Below are 22,432 nucleotides of genomic sequence, written 5' to 3' on the forward strand. Positions count from 1 at the left end.
AAAAGAATAAGATAATTTTGGGTGAACTATTTAAATGTACAAATTTACAAAATAAACAAAAAAAGTATACACTTTGATGCATATGCTAACCACAAAATGCAGAAACATTCCAAAAAGCTTTGGAACACACATGCTGTGGAAACCATCAGCTGCTTGTCTTGCGTGCCATGTTAATGCCGTGACCATAGTTTTGGCACATGGCCTGCTGGCTCCACCAGTTTGGGGGTTTTGATTCTCTAACGTTGATGTGGTATTTAATCCATTTACCAAGACCATCTGAGACTTGTGGCAGGAATTAGCCACACCGTAGTGCACATACTGCCTTCTTTCACAGCCAGTCAGCCAGTCACATGTCTTCACAATATATTTTCTCAGGGTGACTTTTGTAATGGCTCAACAACAGTCTAGAACCTGGAGTCTGTTCCAGGGTTTATATTTAACCAGGAGAGAAAAGCAAGAAATGACTAGCTGAGCCAAGGCCCAGTCTGTTATCTGACCTACTGACGATATAGAGCCAAACGAGAAGCATAGGGACTTCTTGGAAAAATAAATAATAACGATTTAAAGGGGAAAACAAGTTAAGATATTTGGTAACACTTTACAATACGGTTCCTTAGTTAACATTAGTTAACTACATTAGTTTACATTAACTAATAATGAACTGCACTTATACAGCATTTATTAATCTTTGTTCATTTTAATTTCATCATTTACTAATACTTTATTAAAATCTTGTTAATATTAGGTAATGCACTGTGAACTAACATGAACACACAATGAACAGCTTTATTTTTATTAACAAAGATTAATAAATACGACACATGGATTGATCATGGTTAGCTCATGTTAGTTAATATATTAACTATGAACCTTATGTGTCTGGACGTTTGTCTGGATATGTTGTAGAAAGCACCTTTGGAATGTGTGCAAGAAGGCGTATTTGATTGTAATGAAGTTGATAGGGACTCTAGAGGCATTTTGTTTTGCTCTATGAAAAACAAGTCGGACCAGAAGGATTACTTTTCTCTAACATTTGCTATTCCTTTTCTTTTTGTTGAATATTTTTTGGTTGTATTCATGAATCTGATTAGATATAAATGGAAAGATATTCTATTTTCAATCATTTAAGAGTGTTTGTTTGAAGGTTATCTAACACCTTATAAACTGACTGAAGACCTTCTTGACCTGACCTAGAGTCCAACAGAGCAGGGGAGTGAGAGGGCCGGGCTCAAAGAGAGAGAGAAAACGAGAAACTGAGAGAAAGAAAAAAAGCATATCATTTAGGGGAGGAGTTTACATACTTCCTTCAGCAAAAGCTCCAAACTTGTGCCACAAGGACATACACACACGCGCACGCACACACACACACACACCCCATGCCCTACATGAGTTTTACGTACTATGATGGTTAGTTTTAGTCAGTTTAAAAGGAACTTTTCGCCAACTCCATAGAGCACATACTGACAGATCTATGAGGAACGAACACACAGCCGGGAGTCAGCAGGACAGAGGTACGCTCTCTCTCAGAAACTAATCTGTGTATGAGTGACTGTGTACTCAGTTGAAATTGCTGTTAATATATTTCCAGGTTTGAACTGAAGTAGGACAAGTGTTTGAATAGTAGGCTATACTTACTTTTTAACTAGTTGTTGAGACTCTTGGTTGTCTCTACTTATTATTTACGTAGTATATTTGTAGTTTGTAAGTCTGTCTCTTATGTAGAGCATTTATTTCTCTAACAATATACCAGTTTTTTCACTAACTAGGTTTTAAGAACTTGTTTTTCGCCCAGTTTAATAGTACGAGCATGTGCTGCGACATTCTAAACTTAGAGTCTAAACCCTTTACTCAGGTTACAAATCTACCCCGTTTTTTCACTGACATCCACACATTGAACCAGTAACCCAGAGAGAGACCACTAACTACACAGTCTAGGCGCGTGGGACCGTTCAACGTCTTTGTTGTAGCTTGGTAGCACATTGCCTATTGAATGTGATACAATTTAAGCTACAAAGCAGAAAGTTTTGGGGGAGAGACAGATGTTTAAAATGGTTTTCAAATATTTCAGAGGCCACAAAAGTAAAAATGTTCACAAATTTACTCAAAATAAAATTCATTGAAATGTATCTGCCAGAACCTTAACGGAACACTCCGACTTTTTGGGACTTTAGTCTATTCACCTTATCCCCCAGAGTTAGAAAAGTCCATACATACCTTTTTCATCTCCGTGCGTGCTATAAGTCTGTTTGACGCACCCACCGCTAGCCTAGCTTAGCACAAAGACTGGATGTAAATGGTTGCAGCTAGCATACTAATCCAAATAAGTGACAAAATAACGCAAACATTTTTCTATTTACATGTTGTGATTTGTAGTCACAGAGTGTACAAAAAACAAAGTCACATGAGACACAGACATATTTTAACCGTATAAATACTGGGAACTATATTCTCTGAAGGCGACTATATTCTCTGAAGGCGAAGCACTGCTACTTGGGCGGAGTGATAACCGCAGCACCTGAGACGCGCCGTGGTGAGGAGCAGAGAGCGCGTCTCAGGTGCTGCGGTTATCACTCCGCCCAAGTTACGGTTAAAATATGTACGGTTAAAATATGTCTGTCTCTCATGTGACTTTGTTTTTTGTACACTCTGTGACTATACAAATCACAACATGTAAATAGGAAAATGTTTGCGCTATCTTGTCACTTATTTGGATTAGTATGCTAGCTGCAACCATTTACATCCAGTCTTTGTGCTAAGCTAGGCTAGCGGTGGGTGCGTCAGAGGCCTACAGCACGCACGGAGATGAAAAAGGTATGTATGGACTTATCTAACTCTGGGGGATAAGGTGAATAGGCTAAAGTTTCAAAAAGTCGGAGTGTTCCTTTAACAAAACATAGGAAGTACTTTCATTATTTAGTATTATTTAAATTTATATATCACTTAAGGCTATCAAAAACTTAAAGGTGCCCTAGAATGTTTTTTTTTTATTATTTTATAATGTTTCCTGGGTTACCCTTATAATGTTAGTATGTTTTTTAGATAAAAAATAATCATAATTTAGAAATAAATGGCATTTTCCCTAGCCTGCTTTTAGCCTCTGATTTGAACACTCTGTTTGAAGGGGCGTGTCTGCTGTGGGATTCAGTGTAACCGCGGCCACTGCTGTGATTGGCTGACATGCTTGCATATGAAATAGCAACGCATTACATGTGAAACTCTCTCCCGAATACTTTTACTACTGCTATTATACGTTTTTACTATAACAGCTATCGAGATTAACGAATCGTGAGATGTTTTTAAAGTATTTAGATCTATTCCCATCACATAAAATGTTGCCGTGATGAGCATTGAGCAGATGACAGTGTGTTGATCGCGAGAATGAAGATCTTATCATTGCAAAGCAGTTTCTGCACTCTCTCTGCTTTCACCAATGCAAACACGATGATGTAAATACAGTAAGAGCTTCGTTGTGCAGTAACGTGCGTCATTGATTTCATAACGAGTTTGGCAAGTGTCCAGATAAACTCGCGCTGTGTGGAAAGATTGTTCTTTGATCGCTTTCTGTATATAATTTGTTCACAAATTAAATACGATTATTTTCATCCTACTAAAAGAAACGATGTGAAGCTGATATTTTAGTCACTGGCTTGACTTACTGATGCATAAACAGTATTGAACGATTTTGAGAGAAAGATTACCTGTCTGAACTTGAACAATTACACATCAGAAAGTGTTGCTTGGTAGCTCGATCCGAGGCCAGCTCTGTATTGGCCCAAGTTGAGGAAACACTCGGTGAAATGTTTGGAAATTTCCAGAGAAAATAAAATTAACCCATTGTTTCTTCAGAGGCCCAGATGAAGGAACTAAAAAATACTTTTGTGTTCATGTGTACATCCACACTGAGCAACTGCCATGCTTCGGCTGCGCAGTTCCACCTGGCATTGAGGGCTGGCATTATGCAAATATTTGGAGGCGTACATATTAATGATCCCGACTATTGCGTCACAGTCGGTATTGTGTGGAGAACCGACCGTTTTTCAGGGGTGTTTTTCATAAACGTGAATTAAATGAGAACGCGAAAACAGTCCAGTTTGAGATTCACTCTATGTCATGTCCATGCACTGAACTCTTGTTATTTGACTACACCAAGGTAAATTCAATTTTGAACTATAGGTCACCTTTAAGATATTAATAATTTTAACTGAAAATTTCCATTAAAAGAAATGTCTTTAGAAAATAACCCCCTTAAAATCAATGTAGGCTATAATTCACACACTGGGTGTTGAAAAAGCCTTACATTTTTTGTTAAGGCCACAGAGAGATGCTCTATGAGAGTTAAGAAGGTATGCTGAGAAATTCCTCCGGGCTGTTTACAGCTGACTCAGACTCACAAGATTCAATTAGAATCTGACTGGGTTCTCTCTTTATAAAACAATAATAACATGATAAAGATTATTTTGTATAGCTAAGTACACTCTTTGTTAAACCCAGGGACAGAGACAGTAGTGATGACAGGGAGACACATTCAATCCATTTGAGACAGTCACATTAAAAAAGTCTGAGAAAGATTTATCAATATGGTTTGAGTAGCCTATGCTATGCTTGAGTATCTTTTGACATCGCACTAAAACTCTACACGTATACGCAAAAGGGTGCTTCTTAAAAACCTCATTCTTAACAACATTCTTACACCAAATTGCTGGAGTGCTCAATCATCAAATTATAGCTGGAATACCAGGGTAAAACAGCACAGTTACAAAAACAAAATAAGCACTGTTAAATATTTATTTGGTTTTCTTTCCTTTAAAAAGGAACAATGTCTTAAAATCTACACCCACGCTAGATATTTGCAATGAAAGAAATGGCAGAAAGTAATGACGATGCTAGACATAAAGAGGGCTGAGCTTTTCTAAGAGCCAGACATGTTAGAATGGTCAACCTGTAACTGTCAGCCCTAATATTATAACATCTAGGACAAAAGATGAAAGTTTAATTTAGTACCATAAGAAATTGCTGGGAGCAATGCCTATTAATTCACTGGGTCTTTGGCCCCGTATGCCAGCGCTGTGAGAATGCTGCCTCTCTCCCTTTCCAGAAGAACCCCTGGCACAGAGAGGCACTGACCAGCCCACACAAACATGCCTGCAGTGCTTCAGAGTGCTTCCCTCATCTGCGGAGTGGACGCAGAGAGGAAAGGGGAGAGAACGAAATAGATGGAAGTTAGAAATGAGCAGTAGAGAGAGTGAGGTTTATGCACGAGAGGAAAATGGACAGGAAGAGAGAGAGAGAGAGAGAGGAGTGACTCCATCGATAATAAGTGGATATACTGTCGAGCGGGCACTATTGAACCCGTGTTTGAAGCTGGCTGTGTACATCATGGCATGCTGCAGCTGCTGTCCAATTCCATGCCTCAGAAACTGCTTTTCATTTTCAGGTTGGTCCCACCCTGGCTTTAGATTTTTGCAATGAGAAGAGTAACTTTCACAGGGAGGCATCACAGTGTTTCTGTCAGTCATGGGTAATAGATTTACCCATGAAGGTAATGCAGATGGTGTACTTCCCTTAGTTGGCAGTTTGTGTGCCTTGTTGTTTGTGCGCAATGCTGTGATTGCCTATTGTTACTAATTATGTACTATTGTTGCTGTGTGCGTTACTGGTATATTGTTTTGCTGCTTGTGTGATTTTAGATAATTTACAAGCAGCTGTTGACTAATAACTAGCATATACTCTCCTTTTTTGACAATTGTATCAATTTGACAACATTTTTTTATATTTCTCTTGCCAAGTTTTAGGCTGATTCTATATGGGCTAATGATGTTTGGCTATGTTTGTCACTGACTGTTTGCATGTGCACGATCCCCGTCTTAGATTTTGGTCTGTGTTTTGCATGTTTTCAATATTTGAAGGCTGTTATTTTGTCGTCAATCGATCGTGTCAGTTTGATAAGGCATTTAACCTAAAAGCTTCAGCTTGTCATTTAGCTAAATTAATAACACTCCCCTAAACATCACCCTCCCTTTCAATAGCGATATCGCCCGCTGAGCTCGATGCCTTATGGAATGACCCTCCATACACTTTAGCTGCTGTCAGTGAGCTCTTTCCACCCAATGACGCCATGACTGCTGGTAAGAGGATTTCTTGAGTCAAGCATAAGTGTGTCAGCAATGTTTGAATTTAATTATAAAAGAACCCATGGGACAGAGAGTTACATGATTCTATTATAAATGTGGTGTTTTTGTTTAATAAATGATAGTAAGCGACTATTTGGAATATTCTCTCTTTTCAATGCACAAATCTGGGAAGGTCATACCCATCTGGAGATGACGAAGAGGCTATTATTTAAGCCACCTGGGCCTGGCTGATATTTATAGAGTCATTATGATATGACTTGCACTTCCTGTTTATGTCCACAACTTTATGAGCTTGTAAATAGAAACACGGCTCTGATATTTTTATATATATGCAAATTAGCACCAACTGTATCATGGAATGAGGAACTACAGTATATGGTGATAACCATTCATATTCAAACATGGGAAGTGCATAACTTCAGACAGAGGGAACATTCTTGTCCTTAATTATTCATTCATAAACAGGACATCACTCTCTTCTCACTCTTCAGTCATTCAGTGTTACTTTTCTGTAAATTTACTGATTAACCATAAACAGTCATAATTCTGATGTGCTATTAAAGTTCACGGAACTACATACCAACTGCAATTGAATTCTGTAAAGCTGTGTTGACCCCAGTCTCCTTTGTTTTGGAATTGGAGATGAGGAAGTGGAGGCTGAGGCCGAGGTGGAGGCAGAAGGCAGAAGCAGAGAGATTTACTGGAAGAGGAAGGAAACATTCAGCGGAAGCAGCACAGTATCTTCAGCAGGAGAACGCTTCCCTCCAGGTATCTGCAGAATGGATCTCAGTGTCCTGCAGATCTGCATTGAAATAATGGCCTCCATCTCCATAATGGCCTTTAATGGCTAAACTTCTTAAGCATACTCTCACAACTAATGCCAGACTTCCTTAATGTGTACACTCAGCCTATGCCCTAATGGTATGCCTTTAGTGATGTTGTCACTCATAGTGCTGTTCCTGCAAAAAATCCTATTGGTTTGTTAAGCATACTACCGCTGTGATGTTGCATTAATAAATCACACCCAACATCACTACAGCATTCCTGTTGCTGCTAATGCAACTGATCGTAAATCTTGGTTTCTTTGTGGTGGATATTAAGTTAACTCCATTCCCTTTTGCTTCTTGGAGATGTTGTTTTGTTGTTTAGTGGGAGACGCAGATCTAGTGTATCACCTGACAGTGAGCTTCAGGAGGCCTTACGTACAAGACTCCGGGTAGTAGAAAGCAACAGTCAGGATGTCGTCCAGCTCTTCAAGGTCAGAGACGGAACATGAACTGGCACCACTGATGAACTTATTACTATTGATCACGCAAGTTATTTCAATCTTCATTGTATTAAGTGATTGTTGATACTATACACACAGGATCTGTCTGCACGACTAGTGTCCGTTCATGCAGAGAAAGACAGCTTTATCATCACCTTTAAGACTGTCGAGGAGATCTGGAAGTTCTCCACTTACCTGGCACTCGGTTAGTATCAGTGAAACTAACATGCTAGTACTTCTACAGCAGGGTTGCCCAATCCTGTTCCTGGAGATCTACCTACCTGCAGAGTACACACACACACATCCAACACACCTGTCCAAGTGCTCCTGAAGATTTTTTTTAGCTGCTTCAGTTGTGTTTGATCTGGGTTGGAGCTGAACTTTGCAGGAAGGTACAGCAGATCTCCATGAACAGGATTGGGCAACCCTGTTCTGTAGTATATTTATAATTTCTTGAACTATTAAAGCTTAACAAGTAAAACTATTATATTCTAGGATATGTAGCAAGATGTCTTGAAAACTTTCTATGTGACCAGTCATTCTGGCTGGACCCTGCATTGCTGAGCGATGTTGAGATCTGTGTAACAGTGGATGAAGACCACTTAGCTACTCTTTACTTAGGACTTCTGCTACAGGAAGGTAAGGAGCCTCCACTTGCTGACTTGACTTGCAGTCAACAACATCACCTTTAACCAAACAGTAAACAAACGTACATTGAGAAACTGATAAAACAAGATGGATTTACACATCTCTAGTCTGTTCTAAAGTCCACTATTGACACATTGCTGCTTAACCGATTCGGAGGTCACATAAGTTGAAAACAAGATTGGGTAAAAATGTGAAGTGATTACAGTGTCCTCTTGTTTGCAAAGATGGGAGTGTATGTTTTTCATTTTGTAGACTCAACATTTCCTCGAGTTTTGTTTACATACAAAATATCTTGCTTCTAAGAATCATTACTATAGTTACAATGTTAGCCACCTCATTCATACCAAAATTTCCTCTATCTGTTCATAATTTTAGTATTTGATTATGTATTCTACTTAAGACAACAATCTAAGGCAGACATAACCATATATATATTTTTTAAAAACATCAATGTATGGAACAAACTGTTATTCCTTGGAGTTAACTTGTTTAGGAATCCACTTTGAAAATTTGAAAAGTATGTTAGGAACCTACTGAAGAATATAAATCAGGAATAGTTAATGACTAAGGAACGTCTTATTATTGTTTCAGGTACATTCTTTTCCAAGACTTTATACAACAGTGACTGCAAAGAGGAGGAAGAGGAGCTGACCTTGCCCTACAGGAGGAATGACCTGGTCATGGTGAAAGACATAGGACAAGAGGCCATGTGGGAGGGTACACTGCTGTCCACGGGTCAACATGGTCTAGTCCCTGTTCATGATATGCAGCCTCTGCCTTATCCATTTTACCAGTGAGTGACACTGAATTTTGAAGCACATGAAATGTGAGGTTTTGTGGGAAGAAGGAATTGTAATGACAGATTTGTCTGGTTGAACAGCTACTTTTGTTCTACACTTGTTCTCATCCAAGAAACATACTATTATCCCTTACAAATACAGACTGTTCTTCCTAGGTGGTTCCTTAGGAAATATCCTGGAAATGCAGGAGGGATTCCAGTTACAGAAGGCCTCTTTGATCATCCTGTAGGTGAGTATCTGGAAACTATTCCTCAAGATTGCCTTCAAAAGGAATATTCAGCGTTCAGAAAGCTCAGTCAACAGAATGTGTGACATAATGTAGATTATCACAAAATTATTTTATCACAAAATATAATTTTAACTTGTCCCTCCTTTGTTGGGTTACAGTGAGGCACTTACAATGGAAGTGAATTCACAAATGTTAAAATACTCACTGTTTCAAAAGTATATTCTCAAAACGTAAACAATATGCATGATGATTTTACTGTGAAAAAAAAATGTAACATGTAAAGTTATAATCCAGTGTACAAATTTGTTGCCGTGATACTGCAACACCAAAATGACTGTAAAAATGATTTAAACAGTTTTACAGCTCAAATAATACACTGTTTTAACAGTAGAATTAGTTTTTGTGTCTGTTTGTGTTGTAATCAACATTATGCATTAATGCTGTCAGCCAACTTTAGCTTGTATTGAACCCATAATATTTGTTTATTTATTAGACATCTTAAGTTGAGTGTTACTACAAATCTGCCCTTTCTTTTGGCTTCCCTTTTAGTGGTGGGTACCTGTGTGGCAGTAGTGGACCATTACCCAATGGGTAAAGATGAGCTGCACCTATGCCAGGGAGACATAATCAAGATTGAAGGATTTCTTCTCAATACTCTGAACATGTTCATAGGAAGACAGCTCACCAGTGGAGAGATAGGATTTGTTCACAAGGCCCATGTAAGACCTGAGAGTATTGAGCCTCTGTAAGTAAACAGTTCAACTGTATTTATTTATATTCATAGATTCGGCATGTGCTCGAACGAATGACCTTCTCTTTATTTTGTAAAACCATTCATCTAATGTGCTTCTCAACAATACTGACATACCAATTGAAGCAACCAGCTGGCAAATGCTATTTTATTCTGTTGACCTTTGTTGAATGTGCCTCTGTCTAGCTGGGGGTGATGAGGGTGTTGGAAGGGGGGCTAGTGGAGTTATGTGATGATGTGATGAAGCGATCCGAATGAGAGTCATGTGGCTGATAATGTTGTCTTTGTTGGCTTTGCACAGCGATGGACAATTGGTCTTTCTGAGTAAGGAGGAAAGGGCAGCCCTATCTAAACTTAACCCTTGCCTTGAGCCCTGTCAGTCTGATGTACTGGCAAATCTATTCTCCACTGACATTAGCACCGTGTACAGATTGGGTAAGAGATTATGCATTGTCTCTCTGTGCAGAATCTTCATGTTTGGGTGAACTGTCCCTTTAAGTGGGGACAAATCTGTGCTTTCTTTCATCCTGTGTTGATAAAATTACTCTTTTACACTGCAGACAGACTTGATGACTCTGATTTCACTTACATAAGAAACCATCCAATGTCAGGTAAGCCCCTTTTTATAGTTATGCATAACATATGAGGAAATGTTGCTACATACTGTAGATGTTTTTTTCACTGCTCTCATACATTATTACAACTTCCAGTTGTATAGAATTAACCTATATTAATTAATCATACCTTCACAATTTTCCTTTTCTTTCCAACTCTCCTTCTCTTTCATTACATAATTTTCTATGTACAATCAAAAATTCTGACATTTACACTTTGTTTAATCAGCAGAGCAGAAAACTACAGTGGATCAAAGAAAAAGCACCATATCTGAAAAGAGTGACGTAACTCCCTACCACTCGTCCCCGCGGCAATCATTATATGCCTCTCGGAATCATCTGGACCGGGACTCTGAGATCCTCTCTTTCAGCCTGGAGGACACCTTCAGAGAGATGGACGAATATGAGGAAGACCCTCCAAACTTCATGGATGAAGGTATCTGGGAGGCTGATGATGCAGAGAGCTGTGACCCAATCCTGACCCTCCTCAACCTGGAATATTTCCAGGACACTTTACAGACTCTTTACGACCTTTCTTACTCTTTCCTGGACACTTTCTTCAACTGCCTTCCAGAAGACGAGGTGCTTCAACATCTGGAAAACTTACGGGAAGGAGCTAAAAAAGGCAGGATGCTCTGGGCCCACCGGCGAGTTTGCTTCCTCCTTGGTCGGCTATGTGCCAAGAAACTGAAGTTCTCTCAAGCGCGAGTGTACTTTGAGGAAGCTCTAAAGGTCCCTGTAAATGGTTTTGATGACAAGCCACTTCTAATTGCCCTGTACACTAATCTCACTGCTGTTTACCTCAAACAGAAGATGATGGATAAGCTGCCATTCACGCTGGATAAGGCAAGTGCTCTGATTCTGTGTCTTCCCTGCCACAACTTCTGCTCTGTGGATGAGTTTGAGCTGCTCAAACCAATCATGCGCAAAGCCATAATTGAAAAGGACAAGTACCTAGAGGCTCGGACATGCTACCTCTCTCTCTGTCTCTTCATTCGTCTAAGGAAAATAGAGGATGCTTTACCTTTTGTAGAGAGGCTTCAGTTCCTTACCATGACTTTGTCTGCTGAAGTTGAGAGGCCAACTGCCCCAATTGATCTCAACTGGATGCTGTGCAGGCTTTATCATAAAAAGTATTTGCCCTACCTCACACTAGCTTCTTTAAGTTTAGACTCAGGGCAAGAGCATTCCTTGGATGATGCATTCCAGAAAATTGAACTCTTTATCAGAAACTCAGCCAGGCTTAATCCTCACTGGAAGGAAAGTAATTCTGTGCTTCCTACACAGGTCGTGGTTTACCTTCAGCAGGCCTTGTCCATAGCTAGTCAAGGGGAAGACCCAAGGACTCAAAGGGACCTGTGCCTGAGCCTAGCTAGCGTTTACCAGCAGCATGGAGCTCTGGAGAAGGCTGTGCCTTTTGCCCAACAGGCAGCACAAACTGGAGGTCAAATTAATGAGGAGGAGGGCTTCGAGGCATCCATTCTGCTGGCCTGGCTCTTGGTCCTAACGGAAGAACCCATACAAGCTCAGAACACTCTGCACCCGCTGCTTAAGTCTTTGAATGAAACCGACAGTCCGACACAGCGTGGTGTAGTCTACAATCTCCTAGCCCTATGCCTCCGCAAACAGGGCAGAGTTCAGGAGGCAGCAAGAAACTTTTATTGCGCTCTGCAGATCTCCCGAGAGAATGGAAACAAGCGTAATGAAGCACTAGCTCTGGCTAACTTGGGTTGCTTGTCTCTATCTCTAGGGGCTTCGGGCCTAGCAGAGTGTTTCCTGCTCAATTCCCTGCACTTATTCCAGTTTCTCTCAGAGAGTCCTACAGATCAGGAGCATGTCCAGGCTCTTCTCTGGCTGGGCAGGAGCTACAAGGATAGAGGAGGGAGTCAGGAGGTCAGAATATGCTTCGAGATGGGCCTCCTGATTGCTATTAGTGCCAAAAATCTGCACAGTAAGTGTTCAAGATTTGATGTTTTAGGTTGCATCTATACCTGATGCCTACAGTGGCCCCAAAAAGTATTTGGACACTTAAGCCACAATTAAAATTTATAAATGTATTTGCATTATATAACAAAATTTCAAAATGAATGGCATTGATTTTAAAGAAATATAGCACCATCATAATTTCCAATCAAAACATTTCACAAAATGAAGATTGCTAGGTTTCAAAATATAAACACATTGTTCAAAGTCTAGAACACTTTCTGTTTGTCAAACATGTTCATTATTAATATGATGAACTGCACGTGTGGTTAGTCTACTAGCACTAGTTATTCTACTAACCACAAAAACGTCCAAAGTCCAATTGGTTAAATTAATAATAAAACAAATCTCACATGTGAAATTAGTAAAAACAAAACAAAAAAAACGCAGCATTATTTATTTGCAGATGCCATTTGGTTTAAACTGTTATAAGTAATGCAATGATATTCAGATATTTTATTACTTTAGTGTCAAAAAGTGTCTAAATACGTTTTGGAGTCACCTAAATGTTTTAAACCTTCTGTATGTCACAAACCTAATTTCTAAATGAACAGAGAATTAATGTTATGCCGCTATTTCATTTATAGTGTAAGAATAATAACACAATTCCTTCCAAATGCAGGTCAAATGGTGGTGGCAAAAGTTCTAAGTCGCCATTACGCTGACTTGCTGCTGTATGGACAGTGTATTGTTTACTATGAGCACTGTGTGGGACTGTGCAGAACGCTAAAGAATAAACAGCTAGAAGGAGAGTTCCTGGAACTCCTCAGCAACCTCTATCTCTCACTCAACACTGAGAAGTAAGCGCTACTGTAATCTGCACATACTACATAATACAGTACCATTGTCAATACTTTGAAACTTGATCCATTTGAAACAAATGAATTGGTGAAAACTACAGTGGATCAAAAGTAATTATTTTATAAAAATCACTGCAGGTCATCGAGGAAGTCACTTGATTACTCAAAGCAAAGCTTAAGGATCTCCATAGACCTGGGGAAAAGACTGGAAGAGTCAGAGACATGGCTGCAAGTGGGCCGTATCTATTATTTGATCCATGAAGATGAACTGGCTGACATGTACCTACAGGTGAGTCAAAGGATCGAAGTAGGGTATTTTAAAAGGAGTTAAAGTTATTTTTGCATATCCATTTGGAAAAATATCCCACCATTAAGACTATTCTTTAACTTGTTTTAGTCTGGTCATTTCTAAAAAGAAACTTATTGCCATATCATATACATGCATGTTTTTATCAGCTGTTGTGATAACTTCTTTCTCAATAAACAATTTTTTACAGGCAGCAGTAAAGACAGCCCTGAGGATGAATGACCCATGCTTTGCTATGAGCATTTATGAGGAAGCAGGAGATGTGTTTTTCAAAGGACACAGAAACCAACTGGCTGCCCTACCTTTTTACAGGGTAGGTTTCACTATGAGTTCCCAATAGATATTACCAAAACAATCCAATAATGGTTAGGAGATGTATACCATGTGACTAAGCATGGATTCCTACATCTTCTAAATCTATCTGCTGTTTTTAATTTTTTTTTTTTTAAGGATGGGAGTTTGCCATTTGCACGCAGCATTAAAGATGTGCACTCAGAGTTCAGGCTTTTGAACAAACTTACAGAGCTCCTGATGAAGCAGAAGCACTATGAGGAAGCACTACAGTATGCCACACTTGCAGTGCAGGTCAGCGCCACAACTGGTAAGACCTTTACACGCATCTGTTCCTAAAAAGCTATAACCATGGAAATGAAAGCCAATTATGCACTATTCAGAAAATTCTATGACTATGGGCCACATACAATTTGTAGAAAAAGAAAGAGAAAGAAAGAAAACTTTTGTGAAAGTCAGTTTGACTATGTCTTTTGCTTGTAATCTTAACCTATGTTGCCCCCTGCTGGAGACATATGTCCTTTACAGTAGGCCTATACAACATTTGAAGAATACATCATAATACATTTAAAGGGTTAATTCACCTAAAAATGAAATTTCTGTCATTAATCACCCAACCTCATGTCGTTCCAAACCCGTAAGACCTTTATTCATCTACGAAAGACAAATGAAAATATTTTTGATGAAATCCGAGAGCTGACCCCCCTATAGCCAGCAACATCATAACCACTTTCAAGGCCCAAAAAAATAGTAAAGACATAGTTAAAATAGTCCATGTGACAACAGTGGTTCAACCTTAATGTTATATAGAAATATTTTAATTTGTTTTCCGAAGATGAACAAAGGTCTTACGGGTTTGGAACGACATGAGGGTGAGTAATTAATGACAGGAATTTCATTTTTGGGGTAACTAATAACCCTTTAAGCCAACATGAAATCTAAACAGACCGCGTTTAAATGTAAGCACATGTTCCTTAAAAAGAAAGAAAGAAAGAAAGAAAGAAAGAAAGAAAGAAAGAAAGAAAGAAAGAAAGAAAGAAAATACATCAACTCAAATCAAGTTTAACCTCACATGACTTTACTTTTTGGATGATATCACCCACGTTTTTCGTGTCTGTGCCGGTGTGTCCGAGTTAGGGATGGGCAAATGAAGCCTCATGAAGCACAGAGGCTTTCCCCTGAATGTTTCGGGAAAAGATTCGAAGCATTAAGAGTGTTGAAAACAGCACCATCTTGTGGCAGGTCAAATTTATAGCAGCCATGTTTATGAGCAGATAATTACACAGCGCCGTTGTTTTATCCATTAAGCACAATTAAAAGCCTGACAACGCTAAATGTTCAGTTTTCTGATAAAATAATTCACATATTAAAGTGTGGCAATAAAATAAATGTAAACAATTATATTAATACTAATTATAAAAATACCAACAGAGTTGCTTGATGCAAGTAAATGTTGGTCTAATTATTTTATGGTTTCTATGCTGTTTATATGTGTCAGAATATATGATAATGTAACATAGGCTATAGGCTTATTTATATATATATAAGGGGGCAACATAGGTTTAAAATGTAAATGGACTTAAACTTCCAAAAACCTGTAGAGTAGTGGTCTGGGTTCAAAGTACATTCCGACACGCAAAGTGAAGCATTCACGTGACTGGAAAGAAAGTGAGGCTTCGGCTGCGTCCCAATTCGCCTACTTATACTACGCCCTAAAAGTATGTACTCTTTTTGTGAAGAAAAAGTACATACTTTTGAGTGTGTAGCAAAAGAGTAGGCAAGCTTTGGGACATACTACTTCGTCATCTTTAACGGACAGATCTGCTGCGTGCACCTTGTCACCGTAAACTGCCCTGTCAATCATCTCATCACAGTTAAAATCCTCCATTCAATCTAATTTAATTTCTTACCGTTTCGGAGAGAAATGTTGTAGCACGTTCACATGCCAGTCGTGGGTCTTTCATGCAGTGACTCTCCTCATGTGTTTGCAATTTGAATATAATAATACATTTAAAAGTTAATGGCTAAACGTATCTTTACAAAAGTCCACAATGCTGCAGATACAATATAATGTAGACAACATTGAATAAAGAAATTTTCGTCAGGTTAGATACTGATAATTAATCACTCAAACCCCTTTATCTAAACCTCTCTACATAACCGCCGAACTCGCGTGTCCTCCATGTCTGTATATTTTTTATTTTTTTAATAAACACTTTTCACTCGTGTTTGTAGTTCTAACCGAATCCTCGTCCAACGCGCGATGGGTTGTGGGCAATATCAGCCGTCAGAGTGTGCATCGATCTGCACTTCGGATTCTGACCGGAAATAGTAGACCATCCGGTTTCTTTGGAACATTTATTTCAACATACTACGATTTGGGACGTACTAATTCTATTTTCGAATACTATTTTGGACGGATAGTATGCGACGCAGCATTCGTTTTTCGTTGATCACGTGTTTCTCTGAAAACAATACGCGCTCCGGCATGGAGCTTCATGAGAAATTTCGCTGCGTTCTCGATACGCGTTTTGAAGCTTCAGTGTCAAATGTAATATCACTAGTCCCTGTCGGTGCCGGTGTCACTGGGGACCAACAACTGTTTGGTTAGCCACATTCTTCAAAATAACAAAGAAACTTATTTGGGTTTAAAACAACTTGAGAGAGTAAATGATGACAATTTTCATTTTTGGGGGAACTATCCCTTTAATAAAACAACAAAAAACTAAGAGAAAATCACTCATTGCTCTGATAACTTTAATAGCAGCTTCAAGTATCGATGTATAATTGCCGGTGTGGGTGTTTCCATGACGGTGTGTCTGTGCCGGTGCCGGTGTGTCTGTGCCGGTGCCGGTGTGTCCATGTCGCTGCCGGTGTGTCCATGTCGGTGCCGGTGTGTCCATGTCGCTGCCGGTGTGTCCATGTCGCTGCCGGTGTGTCCATGTCGCTGCCGGTGTGTCCATGTCGTTGTGTGCCGGTGTGTCCATGTCTGTGCCGGTGTGTCCATGTCGCTGCCGGTGTGTCCATGTCGCTGCCGGTGTGTCCATGTCGCTGCCGGTGTGTCCATGTCGTTGTGTGCCGGTGTGTCCATGTCGGTGCCGGTGTGTCCATGTCGCTGCCGGTGTGTCCATGTCGCTGCCGGTGTGTCCATGTCGCTGCCGGTGTGTCCATGTCGCTGCCGGTGTGTCCATGTCGTTGTGTGCCGGTGTGTCCATGTCGGTGCCGGTGTGTCCATGTCGGTGCCGGTGTGTCCATGTCGTTGTGTGCCGGTGTGTCCATGTCGGTGCCGGTGTGTCCATGTCGGTGCCGGTGTGTCCATGTCGGTGCCGGTGTGTCCATGTCGGTGCCGGTGTGTCCATGTCGGTGCCGGTGTGTCCATGTCGCTGCCGGTGTGTCCATGTCGCTGCCGGTGTGTCCATGTCGCTGCCGGTGTGTCCATGTCGCTGCCGGTGTGTCCATGTCGCTGCTGGTGTGTCCATGTCGCTGCCGGTGTGTCCATGTCGCTGCCGGTGTGTCCATGTCGTTGTGTGCCGGTGTGTCCATGTCTGTGCCGGTGTGTCCATGTCGCTGCCGGTGTGTCCATGTCGCTGCCGGTGTGTCCATGTCGCTGCCGGTGTGTCCATGTCGTTGTGTGCCGGTGTGTCCATGTCGGTGCCGGTGTGTCCATGTCGCTGCCGGTGTGTCCATGTCGCTGCCGGTGTGTCCATGTCGTTGTGTGCCGGTGTGTCCATGTCGCTGCCGGTGTGTCCATGTCGGTGCCGGTGTGTCCATGTCGGTGCCGGTGTGTCCATGTCGTTGTGTGCCGGTGTGTCCATGTCGGTGCCGGTGTGTCCATGTCGGTGCCGGTGTGTCCATGTCGGTGCCGGTGTGTCCATGTCGGTGCCGGTGTGTCCATGTCGGTGCCGGTGTGTCCATGTCGGTGCCGGTGTGTCCATGTCGCTGCCGGTGTGTCCATGTCGGTGCCGGTGTGTCCATGTCGCTGCCGGTGTGTCCATGTCGCTGCCGGTGTGTCCATGTCGCTGCCGGTGTGTCCAGGTCACTGCTGGTGTGTCCATGTCGGTGCCGGTGTGTCCATGTCGGTGCCGGTGTGTCCATGTCGGTGCCGGTGTGTCCATGTCGGTGCCGGTGTGTCCATGTCGCTGCCGGTGTGTCCATGTCGCTGCCGGTGTGTCCATGTCGCTGCCGGTGTGTCCATGTCGGTGCCGGTGTGTCCATGTCGTTGTGTCCATGTCGGTGCCGGTGTGTCCATGTCAGTGTGTCCATGTCGGTGTGTCCATGTCGGTGCCGGTGTGTCCATGTCGTTGTGTCCATGTCGGTGCCGGTGTGTCCATGTCGGTGTGTCCATGTCGGTGCCAGTGTGTCCGTGCCGGTGTGTCCATGTCGGTGTGTCCATGTCGGTGCCAGTGTGTCCGTGCCGGTGTGTCCATGTCGGTGCCGGTGTGTCCATGTCGCTGCTGGTGTGTCCATGTCGGTGCCGGTGTGTCCATGTCGCTGCCGGTGTGTCCATGTCGGTGCCGGTGTGTCCATGTCGGTGCCGGTGTGTCCATGTCGGTGCCGGTGTGTCCATGTCGGTGCCGGTGTGTCCATGTCGCTGCCGGTGTGTCCATGTCGCTGCCGGTGTGTCCATGTCGGTGCCGGTGTGTCCATGTCGTTGTGTCCATGTCGGTGCCGGTGTGTCCATGTCAGTGTGTCCATGTCGGTGTGTCCATGTCGGTGCCGGTGTGTCCATGTCGTTGTGTCCATGTCGGTGCCGGTGTGTCCATGTCGGTGCCGGTGTGTCCATGTCGGTGTGTCCATGTCGGTGCCAGTGTGTCCGTGCCGGTGTGTCCATGTCGGTGCCAGTGTGTCCGTGCCGGTGTGTCCATGTCCGTGCCGGTGTGTCCGTGTCGGTGTATCCGTGCTGGTGTCCATGCCAGTGTGTCCGTGTCCGTGTGTCCGTGTCACTGGGGACCAACAACTGTTTGGTTATCCCTTTAATGTTAATAACACATTAGAGAGAAAATCACTCATTGCTCTGAGAACTTTAATAGTAGCTTTAAAAACTATCGATGTATTATTTATACAGTGAACTCTATGTAGTGTTTTATTTTTTCTTTCTTGAATGCTTATGTTAAATACATCTACATACAAATAAAGCATGTGCCGGTTTTCGGACGTGCCGGAGTCGGTGTTTCCATGCCGGTGTCCGTTTTCCGTGCCATTTCCTGTGTCCGTGTCAGTGTGTCTATGTGGGGGTTTCTGTGCCAGTGTCCATGTGCCATTGCCGGTGTCCGTGCCGTTGGTCAGGTGCCAGGGTCCGTGCCGGTGTGACCATGTTGGTGTCGGTGCCCTTGTCATTGCTGGTGTCCGTGTTTTCGTGCCGGTGTATCCGTGTTGTGTACGTGTCGATGCCAGTGTGTCGGTGTCCGTGTCACTGGGGACCAATAACTGTTTGTTTAGCCACATTCTTCAAAAAAACGTCTATTTTGTACGTGCCGGTGCCATTGCCGTTGTTCATGCTGGTGTCCGTGCCGGTGTGTCAGTGTTGGTGCCGGTGTCCATTTCCATGCCAGTGTGTCCGTGTTGGTGTGTCCTTGCCGGTGTGCGTGTCGGTGTGTCCATGCCGGTGTCCGTGGCGGTGTGTCCGTGTTGGTGCCGGTGTGTCCGTGCCGGTGTGATAAAGCATAAAGCAGTTTTTTTAATTTGTATATTATATGTTGTGTATATGTAATGTGTATCTTTGTTCTTATCTTACAAAGACAGTAGTTTGGCTGTAATGCTCAGTCACTTGCAAAATAGCAAAACCAACATAAAAAAGAATCGTGAATCGGGATTTTCCTGAAAAAAATATCGTGATATGATATTTTTGCCACATGGCCCACTGCATCCTGTTTCACTCTGTAATGCATCACATTGCAGAAATCAAATGGCTTGCAAATGGCTTTTGGGACGTTTCAAAGTACATAATGCATTGTTTTCTTTTATGCTGTACTGTCAGAGGAGCTTCCAATTCAATTGTTTTAACTGATCGTTTGAATAAATATTAATTTTAAATATCAATAACATAAATATCATGAACATTTTATGCCCAACAACAAATATTTGATCAAAATGCATCATTTTAGTCAGAATTATTGCACTCTGTCTGGTTGACACACATGGGCGCTTACTCGGTGACTGCTAAGACAAACTGTTTAATGAAATGGAAATATGCGTATGACTTTTAATTCATAATTTATTTAATCGATACAATTAAGTAAAGCAAATCAAATCAAATAACATTTTGAGAATAACTAAATTCTCAAGCACATCAAACAACAGTATAAGCTTACTGTCAGCATCTGAGGCGGCATCCGGTCTACATTAAACTCTACTCTTTATGATCCTCTTTGAAATTGAAAGTGCTCTAATGATTTGGACGGCTTGTACTTTTCCCACTGCAGTTGCTCAGCCATTTATTTATTTATTTATTTATTTTAATCTATCTTTTCATACATAATTATGTTGATATATAGTTAGCTAAAACTGGGGTTACATTATTTTCTGACAGAAAGGAAAAAGTAGTAACCTGACATTGTTTTGATGTGTATTTCTTACAGATGTTACTTTGAATGAGAGAGTGTCCTTCCATCGTCTTGCATCAGTGTACTTCTCTCTAGGGAAGTATGAGATGGCTGAGAACTATTACCTGAAGTCTCTTTCACTCTGCCCCACTGCATTTGAACATGATATTGAAGTTCGGTACTATGTTAAAGTATACTGCAGACTGGCTGATCTGACCCTATACAGATTAAAGGTGAGAATCTCGTAATGTTTAACATTTTACATGCATTGAATGTAAGATAAGCAATGTACATGTTTTCATACATAAAAATTATTAAAATGATTTAACCAGTGTAGACAGGCATGTTTGTTTAAAATCTGCTTATGAACGTTTTATGCCGAAATAACATTCACCAATATTTTGGTTGTGTTTTATGCAAATTACTAGCTGCATTCACGTCTCAGAATAATTGTTATGCATCATTTAAAAAAAAAATTTTTAACAAAAGTTTGTTTTATTTATTATTTTGTGAAAACGTTTTTGCCCATATAAACTATTAGTGGAAAAAAAACCAAAGTATCTATAAAAATAATTTTAACAGTAGCATTCAGGGTATATGCATTTCATGAAGAATGTAAATGTTTATTGCTATTTATGCTTTAGGATGCATTTGATGCCATGGGCTACTACCATTTAGCGTTGGCAGCAGCCCTGGAGGACAAAGAAAGCCTAAGCACACTGTACATAATCTACATGAAGCTCGCAGAGATCCATGCCAACTACATGCCTGATGCCGAACTATGTAAGAACTATATGGACAGAGCGCAAAGTCTGAGGAGGGAACTGGCAGGAGACACAGAAGAAACACATCAAGACCTGGCTGAGACAGCATCTGACACTCACACCAACGCTGGTCAGTCAGACTCCAGCAGTGGCACTAGTACTCTCACAGAGTCCAGCATGACCGACACCGGCCACACAATCGATGCCCTGAAAGAGTCTGAGCTCATATTCTCTAACTTAAGTCACAAAGAAGACACAGGCACTAACACATCTGAGGAAACAGACTCAGGGCCTGCTGACAATATCAATCCAGAGACTACCTGTCCTGATAAAAAACACATTCATGAAAGGAGAATGAAGGAGGGCTTGACTATTATGTTGTAATTGATATGTCCATAAAGCTATAACTCTGAAATTGTTTTTTTTATGTTAAAAAAATGTTAAATGTTGAAAATCATATAATATATTTTCTATTAGTGTTTTAAGAAGAATGTTAACAAATTTGCATAATTGTAAATATGTATTTGTATATCTGTAAATATTTTTGTTTTTTGTTTTTTACCCACCCTGGACTTTTAAAACTATTGGGCTACTTAATTAAAACTCAATAAATTCTTTCAACGTCCATGGCTGAATGTACATGTTTCCATAGCATGTGCATGATCACCATACAAAGCACTCATTGTACCTCAACCAGAACTGGCTTTATGTTCGATTATCAGGCCTGCTGTATGTATGTACTATAAATTGTGAAGTCATTCATGGGTAAATCATGGGTAAATTGGCACTTAATTAAAAAAACATCTTAAACGTCAAATCTAACTATAAACATCATCTTGATTTTTAACCACAAGCGACCATTCAGGATAGGCTACAGTTCATTAATTTGCCACAGCACATGTGCTTAAGGCCCATAAAAGTGTTTTCATAGACATGTTACGACTTATACATCAAAAACAGTTTACTGTGCTCACTGGTCACTTATCTTTTGCCTTTCGGTGCGTTATCCTCAAAGATTAAAGCTCCTCAAACATTTTGTGTTATATTATCCTCCACTAGAGGGAGATATTGGCTGTGGTGAATGGTGATTCAATCACTTTACTGAGTATAATTCCTCTGTGGTTAAGATGACGAGGAAGCATAGGAAGCTGCATTTAACCATTTAACCAACTGAGCCGTTGATTTAAGTAGCATCCTTCATAAATATATTTTAATTTGACGCTCTTTTATACCTTTTTCCGGAGAGATGAATGCCTACTTTCCATTTTAAAAATTATAGCAATTTCTGTGAAAATAACATGGTCA

At 41.1% G+C, this 22,432-nt stretch overlaps 1 protein-coding gene across 7 annotated transcripts; it reads left to right on the forward strand.

The window, feature by feature from the left end:
* The first annotated feature begins 1,322 nt into the window (after positions 1–1,322).
* sh3tc2 (SH3 domain and tetratricopeptide repeats 2) lies at positions 1,323–21,665 on the forward strand. Of its 7 annotated transcripts, XM_056261806.1 has the most exons (19): positions 1,323–1,511; positions 5,435–5,539; positions 6,027–6,125; positions 6,774–6,899; positions 7,262–7,389; positions 7,498–7,603; positions 7,894–8,037; positions 8,638–8,839; positions 9,002–9,075; positions 9,625–9,820; positions 10,128–10,261; positions 10,387–10,437; positions 10,670–12,391; positions 13,046–13,223; positions 13,362–13,512; positions 13,721–13,843; positions 13,981–14,131; positions 20,400–20,596; positions 21,008–21,665. In XM_056261806.1, the coding sequence occupies exons 2-19, from the start codon at positions 5,515–5,517 to the stop codon at positions 21,509–21,511; spliced, it is 4,311 nt and encodes a 1,436-aa protein (XP_056117781.1). In that variant the 5' UTR covers positions 1,323–1,511; positions 5,435–5,514; the 3' UTR covers positions 21,512–21,665. The 7 variants fall into 7 exon arrangements, with proteins under 7 accessions (XP_056117781.1, XP_056117780.1, XP_056117783.1 ...); XM_056261805.1 differs by lacking the exon at positions 5,435–5,539; XM_056261808.1 differs by lacking the exon at positions 6,027–6,125 and having other exon boundaries at positions 21,008–21,664.
* Positions 21,666–22,432: the final 767 nt, after the last annotated feature.

This window comes from Rhinichthys klamathensis, unplaced genomic scaffold (genome assembly GCF_029890125.1).
Source record: "Rhinichthys klamathensis goyatoka isolate OS25496 unplaced genomic scaffold, OSU_Roscu_1.1 h1tg000186l_1, whole genome shotgun sequence".
In the NCBI taxonomy this organism is placed as follows: Eukaryota; Metazoa; Chordata; class Actinopteri; order Cypriniformes; family Leuciscidae; genus Rhinichthys; species Rhinichthys klamathensis.